This window comes from Mobula hypostoma, chromosome 14 (assembly GCF_963921235.1).
Source record: "Mobula hypostoma chromosome 14, sMobHyp1.1, whole genome shotgun sequence".
NCBI classification, from domain to species: Eukaryota; Metazoa; Chordata; class Chondrichthyes; order Myliobatiformes; family Myliobatidae; genus Mobula; species Mobula hypostoma.
In genome coordinates this window covers 3,054,548-3,073,024 of record NC_086110.1, presented here as the reverse complement: position 1 = coordinate 3,073,024, position 18,477 = coordinate 3,054,548, and the positions used below count along the sequence as shown (strand labels likewise).

The 18,477-nt window shown below is 45.0% G+C and overlaps 1 protein-coding gene across 1 annotated transcript in view; it reads left to right on the top strand.

Annotated features, from left to right (window-relative positions):
* The window catches only part of hydin (HYDIN axonemal central pair apparatus protein), a 977,428-nt gene that overhangs the window by 532,646 nt on the left and 426,305 nt on the right, over positions 1 to 18,477 (top strand). Inside the window, exons 32-33 of the mRNA XM_063066586.1 lie at positions 10,626 to 10,762; positions 13,398 to 13,525. Coding sequence (XP_062922656.1) covers positions 10,626 to 10,762; positions 13,398 to 13,525 — 265 coding nt within the window. The remainder of the gene's footprint in view (positions 1 to 10,625; positions 10,763 to 13,397; positions 13,526 to 18,477) is intronic.

The window sequence follows — 18,477 nt, the reverse complement described above, 5'->3', positions numbered from 1 at the left end:
TCTGAATTCCAGCGAGTACAGGCCCAGAGCCATCAAATTCATGAACCACCTTTGAACCCTCTCTAATGTCAGCACATAGTTTTTAGGATAAGGTGACCAAACCTGCTCACAATATTCCAAATGAGGCCTAACTAGTGCTTTATAAAGCCTCAGCATGACATCTTTGTTTTAATATTCGGGAGGAGAAGATGGCGGCGCGACGCAGCTCGCAGTGGCCACTACGGTGGTGATGTCTGTTATTTATCAAGTAGGGTGCCATACACAATCCTGATTTGATGGAGACGGATGTGAGAGCACGGAGGAACATCTGGTGAAACTTCTGAAATGCCTGCTTCACTGCTGCTGCTACTGTGTGGTCCAGAATCTCCGGAGGGGAAGGCCCCGAGTCCTCAGCTTTGCTTGTTGCTCGGCGGCTGGGGCGGGGTTGAAGTGCTCGGCAGAGGATGGTGCTCGGAGAGGCTGTGTCGGAGGGGTTGGTTGGAGGCTCGAAGTTTTCGGACAGACTCAGAGTCCGTTGCGGTCGGGTGCTTCCAATGTTGCTGCATCGGCGAGTTGGTGGTGCTTGGAGATTCATGGCAGGGAGAGTTTCTCCCTTCTGCCACCTGCGTGAGATGATGAGTCTATCGGGAATTTGAGACTTTTTTTTACCGTGTCCATGGTCTGTTCTTTATCAATTTATGGTATTGCTTTGCACTGTTGTAACTATATGTTATAATTATGTGGTTTTGTCAGTTTTAGTCTTGGTTTGTCCTGTGTTTTCTTGTGATATCATTCTGGAGGAACGTTGTATCATCTTCTAATGCATGCATTTCTAAATGACAATAAACGAGGACTGAGTGTCCTCATAATCCAATCTAATCTAGCAATATTCTAGTCATAGAAAAGATATAGCACAATACTGGCCCTTTGGCTCATAATGCTGTGCCAAACATGTACTTACTTTAGAAATTACCTGGAATTACCCAGAGCCCTCTATCTTTCTAAGCTCCATGTACCTATCCAGGAGTCTGTTAAAAGACCCTATTGTATCTGCTTCCACCACCGTTGCCATCAGCCCATTCCACGCACTTACCACATTCTGCATAAAAAGCTTACCCCTGACATTTCCTCTGTACCTACTTCCAAGCACCTTAAAATGGTGCCCTCTCATGTTAGCCATTTCTTCTTGAGATGATGCTGACATTGCATTTGTCTTCCTCATCACCAAATCAACCTGCAAGGTTACCTTGAGAGAATCCTGTACGAGAACTCCCAAGTCCTTTTGCACCTCATTTTTGAATGTCCTCCCCATTTAGAAAATGGTTTATGTTTTTGTCCCTTCTACCAAAGTCCATCACCATACACTTCCTGATACTGTATTCCATCTGCCACTTCTTTGCCCATTCTCCGAATCTGTCCAAGTACTTCTGCAGCCTCCCTGTTTCCTTACCACTACCACCCTCCACCAATCTTCATATCGTTTGAAAACTTGGCCACAAAGACATCAATTTTATCAACCAGCTCATTGACATGTAATGCAAAAAAAAGCAGTCCTAATACCAACCCCTGCGGTACACCACTACTCACTGTCTGCCAGTTGGAAAAAGCTTTCTTTATACCCAGTCTTTGCCTCCTGCCAATCAACCAATGCTCTATTCATGCTAGTATCTTTCCTGTAATATCATGGGCTCTTATGTTGGTAAGCAGCCTCATGCCTGGCACCATGTCAAAGGCTTTTTGAAAATCTAAATACACAACATCCACTGATTCTTCTTTGTCTGCTCTGCTTGTCATTTCCTCAAAGAATTCCAACAGATTAGTCACACAAGATTTTCCCTTAAGGAAACTTGCTGACTTTGTCCTGTTTTGCCATGTTCCCCCAGGTGCCCTGAATCCTGATCCTTAGCAATTGATTCCCAATATCTTCCCAACCACTGAGGTTAGACTAACCGGCCTATAATGTCCTTTCTTCTGCCTCTCTCCCTCTTGAAGAGTGGAGACACACTTGCAATATTCTAGTCCTTCAGAGCCATGCCAGAATCTATTGATTCTTGAAAGGAAATTACTAATGCCTCCTTAGTCTCTTCAGCTACCTCTGACAGGCTGCATCATTGTCTGGTATGGTGGGGGGTGGGGGGGGCGGGCAACTACTGCATAGGACTGAAAGAAGCTGCAGAGGGTTGTAAATTTAGTCAGCCCCATCCTGGGTCTTGGCCTACAAAGTACCCAGAACATCTTCAAGGAATGGTTTCTCAGAAAAGAAGTGTCCATTATTAAGGACCTCCAGTACCCAGGGCATGTTACCACCAGGTAAGAGATACAGAAGCCTGAAGGCACACACTCAGTGATTCAGGAACAGCTTCTTCCCCTCTGCCATCCAATTTCTGAATGGACATTGAACCCGTGAACTGAGTGTACCTCACTTTTTAAATATATATTTCTATTTTTGCACAATTTTTAATGCAGTCAATGTACGTTTGCTGTAATTGATTTACTTATTTATTTTTTTATTATTTTTTCTCTTCTTCTTCTATATTATGTATTGCATTGAACTGCTGCGGCTGTTAACAAAGTTCACGACACATGCTGGTGATAATAAACCTGATTCTGATTCTGATATTTTCAGAACCCTGGGGTGTAGTCCATTTGGTCCAGGTGACTTATCTACCTTCAGACCTTTCAGCTGCCCAAACTCATTCTACCTCGTAAAAGCAATTGCACTCACTTATGCCCCCTGACAATCTTGAACTTCCAGAGCACTGCTAATGCCCTCCACAGTGAAGACTGACACAAAATACTGTACTTATTCAGTTCATTCATCATTTCCTTTTCTTCTATTGTTACCTCTCCAGTGTCATTTTCCAGTGGTCCGAGATCTACTCTTATATCTCTTTTACTCTTAATATATCTGAAAAATCTGCTGGTATCCTCTTTGATATCGTAGGCTAGCTTACCTTAAATTTTCAACTCTTTCCTCCTTATGGCCTTCTATTGTTTTTTAAAAGTTTCCCAATCCTCTAGTTTTCAACTCTTTTTTGCTCTATTATATGCCCTCTCTTTTGCTTTTATTGTGGCTTTGACTTACCTTGTCAGCCATGGTCAGGTATCTATCCTGCACCTTCCAAGTTGCTCCCAGAAGCTCCAGTCATTGCTGTTCTGCTGTCATTCCTGCTAGTGTCCCCTTCCTGTCATCTTTGGCCAGCTCCTCTCTCATGCTTCCATAATTCCCTTGACTTCACGGTAATACTGATACATCTGATGTTCGTTCCTTCCTCTCAAACTGCAGGGTGAATTCTCTCTCATTATGATCATTGTCTAAGGTTTCCGTTATTTTAAACTCCCTAATCAAATCTGGTTCATTACCTAACACGCAATCCAGAATAGCTGATCCCCTAGTGGGCTCAAGCCCAAGCTGCTCTAAAAAAACCCATCTCATAGGAATTCTACAAATTCACTCTAGGGATCCAAACTCACCATCAACCTGGTTTTCCCAACCTACCCGCATACTGACTATCGTAACATTGCCCATTTGGCATGCATTTTCTATCTCACATCACATTGTACTGTAATTTGTAGTCCATCTCCTGACTATGGCTCAGAGGTCTGTATATAACTCCCATCAGGATCTTTTACCATTGCAGTTTCCTAACTCTACCCACAAGGATTCTACATCTTTTGATCCCATGTCACCTCTTTCTCAGGATTTGATTTCAGTTTTTACTAACAGAGCCATGCCACGCCCTCTGCCTACCTGTCCGTCCTTTTGATACAATGCGTATCCTTGAATTTTAAGCTCCCAACTATAATCTACTGTGAGCCATAACTCAGTGGTGCCCACAGCTTCATACCTGTGAATCTCTAACTGTGCTCAAGATCATCTACATTATTCTGTATATTGCATGCATTCAGGTATAATAACTTCAGTCCTGTATTCATCACCCTTTTTGATTCCGTCTGCATGTTACACTGCAACTCATGTCGTTGAATGTAAATTGACCCTCTCTGCCTGTCCTTCCTGACAGTCTCACTACTTACTGCCTCTGCTTGTATAACAATGGTCCCATCCTCAGCCCTATCATTCAATTTCCCATCCCCCTGCCAAATTAGTTTAAACCCTCAACAGTTGTAGCAAACCTGCCTGCAAGGATATTGATCCCCTTCGGTTCAGGTGTAACCCATCCTTTTTGTACAGGTCGTACCTTCCAGAAGAGATTCCGATGATCCAGAAATCCAAAACCCTGACCCTGCACCAATTCCTCAGCCACACATTCATCTTGCAGTTAATTTCATTCTTACCCCCACTGGTGCGTGGCACAGGCAGCTATCCAGAGATTACTACCCTAGAAGTCATGCTTTTCAGCTTTGTACCTAGCTCCCCAAATTCTTTCTTCAGGTCCTTCTCCTTTTTCATACTTATATCATTGGTACTAATATGGCTGCTCATCTTTCCCCTTTAGAATACCGTTGACATGATAAGAAATATCCCTGACCCTGCCACCTGGGTGTCCACAGAACCACGTGTCCACTCCTCTAACGATGGAATTCCCTATCACTACTGCTGTCTTCTTCTCCCCCACCCCACTTCCCTTCTGAGCTGCAGTGCTATACACCCCGTCACTGCAACTTCTCCCTGGTGGGTTGTATCTCCAACAGTACCGAAAACAATATACTGTATCTATTATTGAGGGGAGTGGCCACTGGATTACTCTGCACTCTCTGCCAAATTCTTTTCCTCCTCCTGGCAGTTACCCAGGTACCAGCCTCCTGAAACTTAAGGGTGACTACTTCCCTGTTGCTCTTATTTATCACCTCCTCAGCTTCCCGTATCAGCTGAAGGTTATTAAGCTGCAGCTCCAGTTCCTTAACATATTCCCTGAGGAGATGCAGCTTGGCGCACCTGTAGTAGATGTGGTTATCCAGGAGGCTGGAAGTCTCCTGGAATTTCCACATCTCATTCAAAGGACACAACACAGCCCATGGAGCCATCCTCACTGCACTAACTATGTAGTAACCGATGAAAAACTAAGAAGTAACTTACCAGATTCGTACCTCTCGGAAACCTGCTGATCTAAAGACTCCCCACTGTAATACTCATCTACTCACACAATGCCATTACTCTTGTTCCTGCCTTATTTTTATTTGCGCTTGCTAAATAATCGCTGTGCCATATAAACTACTGTATAATATAGGACTACTTTATGTTGTACTAATACATCATATTGAGCATGCGCTATTATGTGCGTATTCATCTGTATATATGTGTTCATTTCGGGTTCCGTAAGTAAAGAGCCCTGTTAACTTAGCTCCAGACTCTAGCATTTTTATTAATGATATTGTACATTGCCACAAACTCAACAATCGCTATTTGATTGGGTCATTGGAAAACGCCAAAAGCTCTCAAACGCTCCTTTTTAAATCTCACTCACGGACCTGTGAGTTGCATCCTTTCCTGTTCCCAATTTGATTGAATTGAATTATTGGTAGGTATAATTAAAAACAGTGGACAGTGCTGGGAAACTCTGCTGGAAACAGCTCTCTGATCTCAAAACACCCTGTCAACCATTACACCTTGCTTCCTGCTACTGAGCCAGATTTTCCACATTGCCCTGAATTTCATAGGCTTTAATTTATCTAGACAGTCTGCCACTTAGTGAAATACCTTGCAAAAATCCTTTCAGAGTACATCAAATGTGCTATTCTTACATCCCTGAAAAATTCAATACAAACAGCTTTTCTTAGCAATTCCACATAAACTGCCTGAGAGTAATCTGTTCTTTTCTAAATGAAAATTACATGTGTCGCTTGGAACAATTCGCCCAATACAAGGACAGTGCTAATTCACCTGAAATTATTCTGTCTTTTTTCCCTTTTTAAGCAGTGTTACAATGTTCGCAACCTGTCTTCTGGTAATGCCTTTTAGAATGAACTCGCAGTTATGTATAGCAGCAACAACTGTGCAAGTCAACCACTTCAATCATACCAGTCAGGTTTCAGTTATATTGATGCTGAAGAAGAATATGTTAACTTGCCTCCATGATTGTCATCCATTATCACTTACATACACAGTGATGAAGTGCTTTGAGAGGTTGGTGATGAAACATACCAACGCATGCCTGAGAAACTACTTAGATCCACTCCAATTTGCTTACTGGAGCATCAGATCCACATATTGACTCACAATATCAGATCCACAATATGCCATCATATTGACTCTTCACTCAATCCTGGAACTATTGGAGAGCAAAGATGCATATATCAGAATGCCATTTATCGACTAAAGCTCAGCATTCAATACCAAGACCTTGACTTCAATACCTCCTTGTGGAATTGGATCCTTGATTTCCTCATGTGCAAACCCCAGTCAGTTAGGATTGACAACAATATCTCCTCCACAATCTCCATCAGCACAGGCGCACCACAGGGCTGTGTGCTTAGCCCCCTGCACATTTATGATGGTGTGGCTAAGCACATCTCCAATATCATATTCAAGTTTGCTGATGGCCAATCAAAGGTGGTGACAAATCAGCATATAGGAGGGTGATTGAAAATCTGGCTGAGTAGTCAGCAAGACCAAGGAGCTAATTATTGACTTCAGGAGGAGAAAATCAGAGCACTATGAGCAAGTCCACATCTGAGGATCAGAGGTTAGCAACTTTAAGTTCCTCAGTGTAATAATTACTTCAAAAGACCTGTCCTGCGCCCAGTATGTAAGTATAATCATGAAGAAAGCACAGCAGAGCCTCTACTTCCTTAGGAATTTGCAAAGATTGGGTATGACATGTAAAACTTCTGTAGATGTGTAATGGAGAGTATATTGACAGCATCCTGCTGAAAAGCTCATTGAGACTTCTGGATATCCAGTGACTACCGTGAAAGGGCAGTTAGAGTCCGGGGAAGACTGGATGACCGCAGGAAACTCTGCACCAGGAGTGGGTGGTTAGTCACCCAATTCAGTAGCCTCTTGGAAATATCTGTCAATGAATATGAAGACAAATAAGAGAAAACAACCCAAGGGCCCTCCTAGAGGCAGGATGAAAGATGGACCCAAAAGGATGGATTATACGGCAATGACCATAATGAATATAGACACTGAGACAAAGATCCTTCGGAAGTGCAGGTGTGGATGGGAGAACGTGATGACACATAGGGAGCTACAAATCCTTCAGGGGTGAAAAGGCCAATAGCAACCTTTTACTGCTGTAGAAGATCAGACAAGAGGAACCCCAAGCCAGGTAGAAAACCACCAAGCTGAAGGACTCAACCTTGCTGAAGTGATTTGTTGGTAGGGGAAGAAGACCCAATATAGAGGGTAACCCTGCCCCCTGTGTGTGAGCACACAAACACGCCTGACATCACCTCCATCTGTGCAGCCACTCCGCAAAGCTGTGAGGAAGAAACTAGGAAGGAAGTACAAGGTCAAGTAGCCAAAGGTGAACAAAGTGCCCAAGTGACGAGGATAGATATGGACTTCAGCCTGATACTAGACCACGCGCTACATGGCCGAGTGGCGGGAATGGACGTGGACCTCAGCCTGATCCTAGAGCAGATGCTACACAGCCAAGTGGAAGACAAACTTAACTCCTTTCGAGCTTTCCTCTATGAGGTGTGTTGAGACAGATTTGGCAAAATTGACCTCAAACAAGTCACTACCCTAAGAGAAAAGGGAAGAAGGGCAGAAGGACATAAAGCTTTAGTCCGAAGGCAGACCAACAGTGAAAGCAACACAGGAGAAGGTTGGCTTGTGGACCGAAGTATCCCTTCAAATACACCTGACAGCTGTTAGAAGCTGGAACCCACCAAAGAGGAGCTGGAGCAGCATATCAAGGACTAGTACAGTGATCCAACAAGGAAAGTTCCATGTCCTGCTCCTCGAACTGTCCAGTTTGACGCCTCCCTTACCAAACTAAGCGAAGTCAGAGAAATTGTCAAGAAGGCAAGGTCAGCATCAGAGCCACATCTGAACAGAATTCCTTACAAGCTTTACAAAAACTTACCTTGTGTGCTAAAGATCCTGTGGAACTTAATGAGAACTGCCTGGAGAATCCAGCACATCACACCAGAGTGGCAAAGAGCTGTGGCAGTGTTCATCCCCAAAGAGCCGAACTCCAGTTCCATGAACCAGTTCAGGAGTTTTGCACTGCTGAACGTTGAGGGGAAAATTTTCTTCTCAGTCATGGCTAAGAGGATCACCATCTCCCTCATGGACAATGAATACATTAACACCAGCTGCCAGAAGGCAGGAGTTCCAGGCTTCCTGGGAAGTTTGGAGGATGCATCGTTGATATGGGACCAGATCCAACAAGCCAAGCGTGAGAAAGGTGACCTACACATCTTGTGGCTGGATCTTGCAAATGCCTATGGATCTAAGCCTCACCAGCTCAGCAACTTTGTGATGAAGTTCTTTTCATTCCCAACTGTGTTAGAGATCTGGTTTCCGATTACTTTAGTGACCACCAGATGGGCTTCTCGCTTTGAGACTTTACAACAGGGTAACATCTCTCCCAACATGTTTGTGGCAGCCTTCAAGAACATCCCAATGAAGCAAGGCAGATGGTTGGAGCAATGAAGTTACAGTCAGGACAGAGGCTTCCTGGCCTTTTCAGGAAGACGTTACAGCTGCCACAGAGATCGATCAGCCTGGGTACAAGCAGGAGAAAACCCAACAGGTCATTGAGATGAGGGACTCCACTAAGCCACTGGTGAGGAGTGGCAGTAAGAAGTGGGACATGATGGCAGATCTCAGCAGACAGCTACAGTTCCCCATGGAAATCACCAGCACATCTCTCCACCCAGACATAGTACTGTGGTCCATGGCTGCCAAGACAGTCCTCCTCAATGAGTTAATTACCCTATGGGAGGAAGGAGTGGAGGCTACCCATGAGTGGAAGAGGCTGAAGTACTCAGACTTGAGAGCTGAGTGTGAGGACGCTGTCTGGAGGATCATCACCTACCCTGTGGAGGAGGAAGCATCGATGACAAGGTTACTCTGTGTTATGGCAGTGACTGGAGCGAGGCTCAGGAGGGCCACCAGAGAGTTAGCTGAAGAGACAGAAAAGGACAGCTTTTGACCGTGGCTGAGGAGGAAGGACAGAAATTGGGGGACTGACTAACTCCACTGGAAGCTGCAGGAGTGGCAGGGAGACGTCACAAGGAGATTCACCAGGCCTAAGGGAGCAAAACATTAATGAGTGGTGGCTCCTGGCTGTTAACTCTGCGGCTGACCTAAGGGCACTGTTGGAGTTACGGCAGGCAGCAGTGTCAAGCAGGAAATAATACCTTCCTGTGAATTTCACTGGCTGCATCACAGCCTGGTATGGAAACACCAAAGCCCTTGAATGGCAAATCCTGCAAAAAGTTGTGGATACGGCCCAGTTTATCACAGGTAAAGGCCTCCCCACCATTGAGCACATCTACATGACCATTGTTGCAAACATCCATCATCAAGGACTCCCACCATCCAGGACATGCTGTCTTCTCACTGCTGGGATCAGGAAGAAGGTACCAGAACCTCAGGACTCACACCATCAGCTTTACTCCTCAATCATCAGGCTGGTGAACCAATGGGGATATCTTCACTCTACTTCACTTGCCTCATCGTTAAAGTGATCCCTCAACCTTGCGCACTCACTTTCAGGGTCTCTTCATCTCATGTTCTTAATACTTATTTATTATTATTTCTTTCTTTTTGTATTTGCACAGTTTGTTGTCTCTTGCACACTGGTTGATTACCCAAGCTGACATGGTTATTCATTGATTATACTATGGTTGTTATTCTTTTATGGACTTATTGAGTATGCCTGCAGGAATATGGATTGTGGTTGTATGTGGTGACATATACTGTATGTACTTGATAATAAATTTACTTTGAACTCCGATTGATTTTGCGTGTCTATGGCTGAGCCCATGAATGCATGAACACTACCTCATTAATCCCCTCTTACAATATTTATTTCTTTTTAATTGGAATATAGCAATTGTTGTCCCTGCACTGTACTGCTGTCACAAAACAACAAATTTTACCACAAATGTCAGTGACACTAAACCTGATTCTGATTCTGAGGTGACAGTACATCTTGTACTGAAGGACAAAAAGTATTTCTTGTTCACTATTTTACCTTATGCTGCCTGGAATGGATGCATAGCAGGTGCAAGGTGGTGTTCATTGATTGTGAATGGAGTGCAGCATTTACAACATCATAAAAATGACACCGGGGGAAAAACAACCTCCTTATAGGCCAGGGCAGGAGACATGGGTCTCAATTTGTGTCGGGAGGAAATAGAGAACCCAACGTAGCAAATCAAAATATATAATTTACAAATATTCTCTTGCCAATGAATTCATAGCATTTAATATAGAAACAATTTCATCCTAAATATTGCTCTTGGTTTATTCCCGTAGCCTGAGAAGCTTTGAGCGGAGAAGTAATTTGAGTGCATCCATAAGAATTTTTATGATTTTCTGGGATTGTTATGCAGTACAACAGAGAAAGAGTAGAGAGACGGAATGAACAGGATAGTTCTGTAGTACATTGTCCCATATTCAATGCTGAGTCATGGATTGATGAGCTTTGTCGTTGGAAATCAAAGTTTTTGTACCTGTGTGTTTTCATAAGACCATCGAAACTATCTGGAGTTTCTGTTTGCAGATGTCCTCTGCCTGAGTTTTTCCTGGATTTTGGGTTTGTAATCCTCGGCACTGTGAAGATACATATTGTCAAGATTACAAATACAGGATTTTTGCCAGTATCCTTTCACACTGACCAACATGCTCTTAAGAATACAGGTAAGTATGGAATGTGTACATAATACATGCTAATGGCTGCTTTCAAATCTCAAATGAATTTGTTTTGTGGAACATAAACATTATACTTTCTCGCTTCCTCAGAACTTACAAATGTAAGTATAACTGTTGTGAAATTGGTTCCAGTAATTAGTGTGATTAAAGTGATATAGCAGGCCCTCGGTCCATCATGTACCTACCTATAATAACCCTAATTAGCAGTACTTGGTCTGTACATCCGTAACTCAAGTGCCTCTCAGAAGTCTTAAATGTTGTAAGAGCCTCTACCTGCATAGCCGCCTCAGGCGGTGTGATCCAGATTCAAATTACTGCCTGTGTGAAAATACTTTTCCTCAAATCATCTCTAAACCTCCTTCCCTTACCAGCAACCCATGCTTTCTGGTTTTAGAAACTTCTGTATTGGGGAAAACTTTCCTGGTATTAATCTATGCTGCTCAGAATTTGTAATTATTGCTTGTACTTTTCCTTACCCAACATACGGGTGAAGGATTTTTCAATTTCATATTTAAGCATTGAGAACTGACCAGGGTACAAGCTCCACTCTGCCATTAGATTTCCAGATGGTCCATGAACACTACCTTGTTATTCTTTATTTTTGCCCTATTTAGTTATGAAACCTCCCTGGTTTCCTTGGCTGCCTATGTCTAGGGAATACACACTCCGGTCCCACCAAAACCGTGAGATTGAGATGGCTCAACCTCCCAAAACGCAGTTTGTGTGGATGCTGTGTAGTATGCAACCTATTATATCTCAGTACAAGTAATAACAGACAGCACACTGCATGTGATTAAAGGAATCATATTTATGAATCTTAACTTAACTAAAGAAAAGAGAAAAAAAACAAAAAGGGCCCATTATAATTCAACAGTCAAATGTGCATAAGTTGGAGCTCAACTCTTCCAAAAGTCACACATATTCACCCATCCGTAGTCGAAGTCAGCAACTTGCTCTATCGAATCACGATCCCCCACCGGGTCGAATCCTATGACTGGTTCTCTCCAGCATCTTCTCTCTTCATCTTTCTCCGAACAAAGGACGCAGCTCACATTCCAAAGCACCCGTTATCTGTAACCATAGCCCAAACACTGCTTCTACAGAAAGACCATTATGTTAGCAGTGAAACCTTTTCCAGGGTGTTACATTTATAACTCATAATAATTTTATGCACTGCTGCCGTAAAACAAGTTTCACATTATGTAGGACAATGAAAACAAGATCGATTCGAATTCCATTTCTGACTCTGCACTTAGAGAATCCTATGTCAGATAGACCTTCCTTGGTGCTATCTAATCAAGGGCATATTTACTTTGATGGGGAACATCAGAGATCTCCCCACACCCCCCCCCACAGTATTTTACCACAAATTGTGAAAGGGATACAGGAGAATGTAGATACTGGAATCTGGAGTAACGTACAAAACACTGGAAAAACTCAGTGGTTCAGGCAGCATTTGTGGAGGGAGATTGTCAGTTGATGTTTCGGGTCAAGGTGTTTTATTTGGACTGACAGATAGAGGGGAGATAGCCAGTACAAAAAGATGAAGGGAAAGGCTGAAGCAGGAGCTGGCAGGACTTAGGTGGGTCGAGGGGAGGGGAAGCGTATGGGTGATAAGCAAAATGAGGGAATGGTGAGAGTGGGAATGATGTCAGAAGCTGGGAATTGAATTTTGCCTGTTGCACCATTGGTACTGTCTCATCATTTTTGCATAAAAGCAAAACCATAACACCCACACAGGCCAGTAAAAAAGTTGCATTTCTATCCAGATCGTATGATTAGATTACAGCCTGTATCACAAAGAGGAGAACATCTGCAGATGTTGGAAATCAAAGTAATATGCTCAAAATGCTGGAGGAACTTAGCCGGCCAGACTGTATCTATGGAAAAGAGTAAACAGTCAACATTTCAGGCTGAGACCCTTCTCTGCATCCTGATGAAAGGCGTCGACCTGAATCGTTGACTGTTTATTATAGGTGCTATCTGGCCTGCTGAGTTCCTCCAGCATTTTGTGTGTATTATAGCCTGTAACTGTGAAACGGGGACACCTCTTTGTTCATTTTTAGGGAGAGAGATAGCCAGTGGTATATCAAATACTAGGTGAACGAGTAATCTTTGGGGTACTGCAAGTGATTTGCTGTGACTTGCTGCACACTTGAGTGCTCGGTGGTGGGTGCCGATTAGTTTTTGCTGCTGGGGTGAGGGGTGATTATTGCTCGCTGCTGCTTATGCCAGGAGGCAGAGAAGCTGGGGGGGACTTCGGGGCTCTAACATTTAACTGTCATTCATTCCTCGGGGGCACTTCATGGATGGTTGCAGAAAAAAAGCATTTCAGGATGAATATTGTATACATTTTTCCGACATTAAATGTACCTTTGAAGCCTTTGAACTTATCTTGAGGTATCTACTGTAATATATCATTATAAACTATCAGGATTCATTCAGAATTATTCAGTGACTGGAATGCGCTTTGTTGTGCCAGATATAACTTCTCTTTTGTGATAGTACTGAAGAAGCGCACCAGTGAATTATAGGGGAAGCGCAATGTTTTTCACCATATTGTTCATTAAGTAATAATGAGATGAATGTGTTTATTGTGATCTACCTGATGTTTGTGTTGTAGGTTTCAGCACTGAGCTACATAGAGTAAAGAATCTACCCTGCTGTGAAACCGAGACTTTTGAAGTGCGGTTTGATCCCCGGAGTGCAAACCTCGGTACTGGACACGCAAAGGCTTTGATATCAATACAGGTGCATTATAAAAGAAACAATCACTCCTGTTTTTTCCTGAGATTCAGTTTTTATTTAACTCTTAACGGCTTGGAAGGGAATGATTTGTGGTTGGTGGGTTGTGTTACTTGTTCTGGAATCCCTGGTTTATTATGCTGTTCAGCACAATTCAAAAGGGGTGCAGCTATTTCCTTTATGTAGACATAGCTGTTATAATCTTTGACTTCCAAACACCACCACGTCATAAGGAGGAGTCTGGGAACGGACCCAAGTGCAGGACACAGACACTGAAGTACTAGGGACAGGACTAGGATACAGGATGAGGGCTAGGACATGGACACGAAAACCGGGAAAACAGGACTGGACAAGAGAGCTAGAAGCCCCGGCTTGGACTCCGAGCCAGAGACTGGGCAAGGACCCAAAACCTGGGTCTTGCGTCTGGCTCGGACCCCAGAACTAGGCAAGGACGTGACTTGGCTGGCAGGTAGGACAAGGCTGGAGTCTTCAGACTTGAGGCGAGGCTTGAGACCAGAGACTGGAGGCAAGGCTTGAGATCAGAGACTGGAGGCGAGGCTTGAGATCAGAGACTGGAGGTGAGGCTTGAGGCTTGGGGTCTTGAAGCTTGGCTTGGGGTGAGGCTTGAGGCTTGGGGTCTTAAAGCTTCTCCTGGGCAGGGCGCAATGTCCACCCGACAGAGGTGAGGGACAGGAAGGGACAGAACCAACCACAGGGTAACGGCAATCTGGCCTGATTTACCCAACGGGGGCAAAGGGCAGGAAGGGACAGAACCCATCGCAGGGTAACGGCAATCTGGCCCGGCTTACCCGACGGAGGCAAGGGACAGGAAAGGACAGAACCCACCACAGGGTAACGTCAATCTGGCCTGGCTTATCTGATGGAGGCAAGGGACAGGAAGGGAGCTAGGTTCAGGGTGGCTCCAAGACAAGACTTCAGGCGAGACGAGGCGAGAGTTACCAGCAAGACAAGGCAAGGCTTCAGGCAATGCAAGGCAAGACAAGAACTTCAGGCGAGGCGAGAGTTACCAGCAAGACAAGGCAGGACTTCAGGCGAGGAAACAGAAGGCAGGGGAAGGTATATGAGGAGTAAGGACAAGAACAATCCAGCAGCCACTCCCTGGTCTCTGGAGGTATTTATGCAGCCAGCCCCAACTAGAATCAGCTGCCGCAATTAGTGCAGCTAGACAGGGTAGGCAGGAAAACCTAGAGCAAGGGTTGATGGACCGGACCGTGAACTGGAATGCAGACTTCACGGACCGGACCATGACACCACAGTATAAAGTTGATTTCAGCATCACGTACTAAAGAGTATTTAGTGCCTGATACTCCTCATACATCCCTTGATATTAATTATAGTGTCGTAGCCCTGTGGCTTGACTGTCCTGCACCACCACAGAATGCAGAGAGAGATTAAGAATTTATGTTCTCACAGATATATGGTATAAACAGTGTTAGGACATACAGGATGATGACTTTGTATCTGTCACCCAGTGCGGACATGGCCAAGTGCGGAGTGAGAGACGCTAAGGCAAGTCGATATTTCACAGACTTTAATACGAACAGTTTTAAAGGGAAAAGGAAACAATAAACTCTAGGCCAAACAGAACCGTGAGCTAAGACTCTCAAATGGCGAACAAAGCCTACACTGCGGCTGAAAAGAACAACTTAGAATAAAACAAATGCCGCTAGTCTTCAGAGTCAGTTGACCTGACTATCCAATTTCTCAGGCAAGGCGGAATGCAGGCAGGAGAGTGTTGCTGTGTCCATGTCCAAATCTCAACAAGTACTGCGACGACAAGTATGGAGTTAAATACCATCACGATTAAATAGTAATTAGCTGACAAGCGCAATTGCTCTATCTACTGCGCTGCCGAATCCGTGGATGTGACAGGGGGCCCCTCTCTGGGCGCAGACCCTGAGGTGCCACAGATCTGTGTCGGCTAGAAGTCCCGGATCAGCGACTTGTCCAAGATGTCCTTTGCCGGGATCTAAGTATGTTCTTCTGGGCCATACCCTTCCCAGTCCATAAGGGACTGGACCTTACCACGTACCCGGCGAGATGCCAGGAGGCGCCGCACAGTATAGACAAAGGAATCATCTACCACGCGGGGAGGAGGCGGAGGTGGGGTGACTTGGGCCAGGGGAGAGGTAGTAACTGGCTTGAGCTGGGAAACATGGAATACTGGGTGGATCTTCAGGGACGCTGGTAGACGCAGTCTATAGGACACCTTATTGACAGCCTTTTCCACTACAAACGGTCCCACGTAGCGCGGTGCCAATTCCCAGCTCTCGATTTTCGAGGGAAGATCCCTTGATGCCAACCAGACCTCCTCTCCCGGCTTGAATGGCCTTGCCTGTCGACAGCCTGCTGGGAATGCTGCTTCACGCGCTGGATCAGCTGTTCAGCAGCAGGAACTCCTATGTTGATCTTCTGATCAGGGAAGAGCAGGGGCTAGAATCCCTTCTGGCATTCAAAGGGAAACATACCAGTGGAGGACGACTGGAGGTTATTGTGGGTGATCTCTGCCCATTGGGGGCTCCAGGATGTGGAGTTGGAAGAGGCAAGACAGCGCTGGGTTGTCTCCAACTCCTGGTTCACTCTCTCAGTCTGGCCATTAGATTGGGGGTGGAAGCCAGACAAGAGGCTGGCCGTGGCCCCTACAAGACAGCAGAAAGCCTTCCAAAAGCGGGAAGTGAACCGTGGTCCACGATCAGACACCATGTATTGAGGGAAGCCATGGAGCCTGAACACGTGTTGAACCATGAGTATGGCAGTCTCACCAGCCGATGGGAGCTTGGAAAGGGCAATGAAGTGGGCAGCCTTGGAAACTGCTACTACTGCTATGTTGACTCAGGCCTAGGGGGCCAGCGTCGGGCACGATGACGGACTCTCCACTTCTCCCTCTCCCTCATCAGTGTGTTCAGTTCATCTACATTAGCCACGCCACTGTCTTCTAGGAGCATGTTGACCATAGTCTTGGGAGGGCACCCAGGGTTCATCTTCCCGTGCTTGGGCTCCCATATGATGACTAGGCTGGCAGGTAGCTCGGGATGGTGTAGACAGTGCACCACTAGTTGCAACCTTCTAGCCTCGATTTTAGTGGTGAGCATCGGTAAGTCGTCATAGTGCTCGACGAAGCATAGAGCCTTGGAAAATCAATCCACAACAACCAAAATGGTGGTGTTTCCATTAGACAGGGGCAGACCAGTGATGAAATCTACTGAGTGGTGGGGCCATGGGTGGTGGGGTACAGACAGTGGGCATAACAAACCCGCAGGATGCTGGCGTGATGTCTGTTTCCGAGCGCAGGTGAGACAGGCAGATACAAAGTCATGGACATCCTGGGATATAGATGCCCACTAAAGTTGTCTCTTTGCATCCTGAGTATAGGAGAAGTTCTTGTGATCTGTCCAGACCAAGAATGGATGCTCTGCTCCCTCCAGCCATTCCATTCCTCCAGGGCCTCCTTGACAGCCAGAATCATACAGAGGTAGCTTGAACCATGTGATACCATGAGAGAAATCACTCTCATAATGAGCTCCCTCCGATTGCAGCTAATTGGGCATCTGCTTCAACAATAAAACTAACACAGAATCCCTGAGCCTATCAAAATATACCTAAACTTAAATAACAAGCACCAGGAAAGCGCATTACAATGCGAGTCGCTCAAGATAAACGCAAGGAACTCTTAAACCATTAATAACTGTTAACCACCAGTTAACCAACTGTTAGCAATAATTACCCAATTCAGTTAATCTAAGAACAACAGAAGCTAAAGCTCTGAAGAAGTCACTGCAGGACACCCCTCTTCTCTATAGCTGGCACCTGCTGGCCCAGAAAGACCTGAAAACTCAAGAGACCTGGGGGACTTGAGAGAGGCCTGGGAACCACAACAGATTGGGAGACCTGAGGAACTTGAGAGACCTGGGAATCCTGAGGGGCCGAGAGACCAGGGAAGCTCGAGTTAGATCAAGGAACCTCGGGTGGTGCTCAGGGGGAAGCTTGGGAGTCATTGAGAAAGCTTAAACACATTGAAAGCCTTGGAAACGATCAGAAAAAGAAAACCCTGAGAAGTTAGAGAAAAGTCTTTGGGAAACCTTGAAACCATGAAACTTGAAACCTAGAGAAGGAACCTTTTCAAATCTTGCTCAGTGTTTTATCTTTCACAATTTTTCCACAGGCAATTAGGATATACTGTCAATTTTACAGATCAAGACAGCATAGACAGGTTTCTTTCATCGCCAGGCTGCTGGTTCTCTGTAGAGCTGCTTAATTTGCTACATGAAAGTTCAATTTTCCCAGTCTGTACCATGACTCTCATCAGTTTAAAAATACTCTTGATAGGATTTCTTTACTCGTGTATTCGCACACTCCAGCCAGGGATCAGCTTTTGGAGTAGGGCTCTTCCAGAATTTACACTATTGACTTGAACGATGTACCCTTTGCAATGCTTCCACATCCTTCCTATAGTGAGGTGACCAGAACTGGATACAGTACTCCAAGTGTGGCCTAACCAGAGTTTTATAGAGCTGCATCATTACATCGCGACTCTTAAACTCTATCCCTTGACTTATGAAAGCTAACACCCCATAAGCTTTCTTAACTACCCTATCCACCTGTGAGGCAACTATCAGGGATCCGTGGACATGTACCCCCAGATCCCTCTGCTCCTCCACACTATCAAGTATCTAGAATCTTGAATCTAAAATATACTCAGCTGGTCAAATATCTTATGAGTAAAGAGAAAAGAAATCATGTAGTACTGAAGGTGCAATGATGTTACATAAGAACTATGGAGACACAAAAGACTGCAGATGCTGTAATCTGGAGAAACAAGCCATCTGCTGGTGGTACACAGCCTCGGTGGGGGGAGGGGAGAGGAATTGCTGATGTTTTGGGGGAAGACCAGTCACCAGCACTAGTGGACAGGGTATAAAGAGCAGATGTGGAGGGAT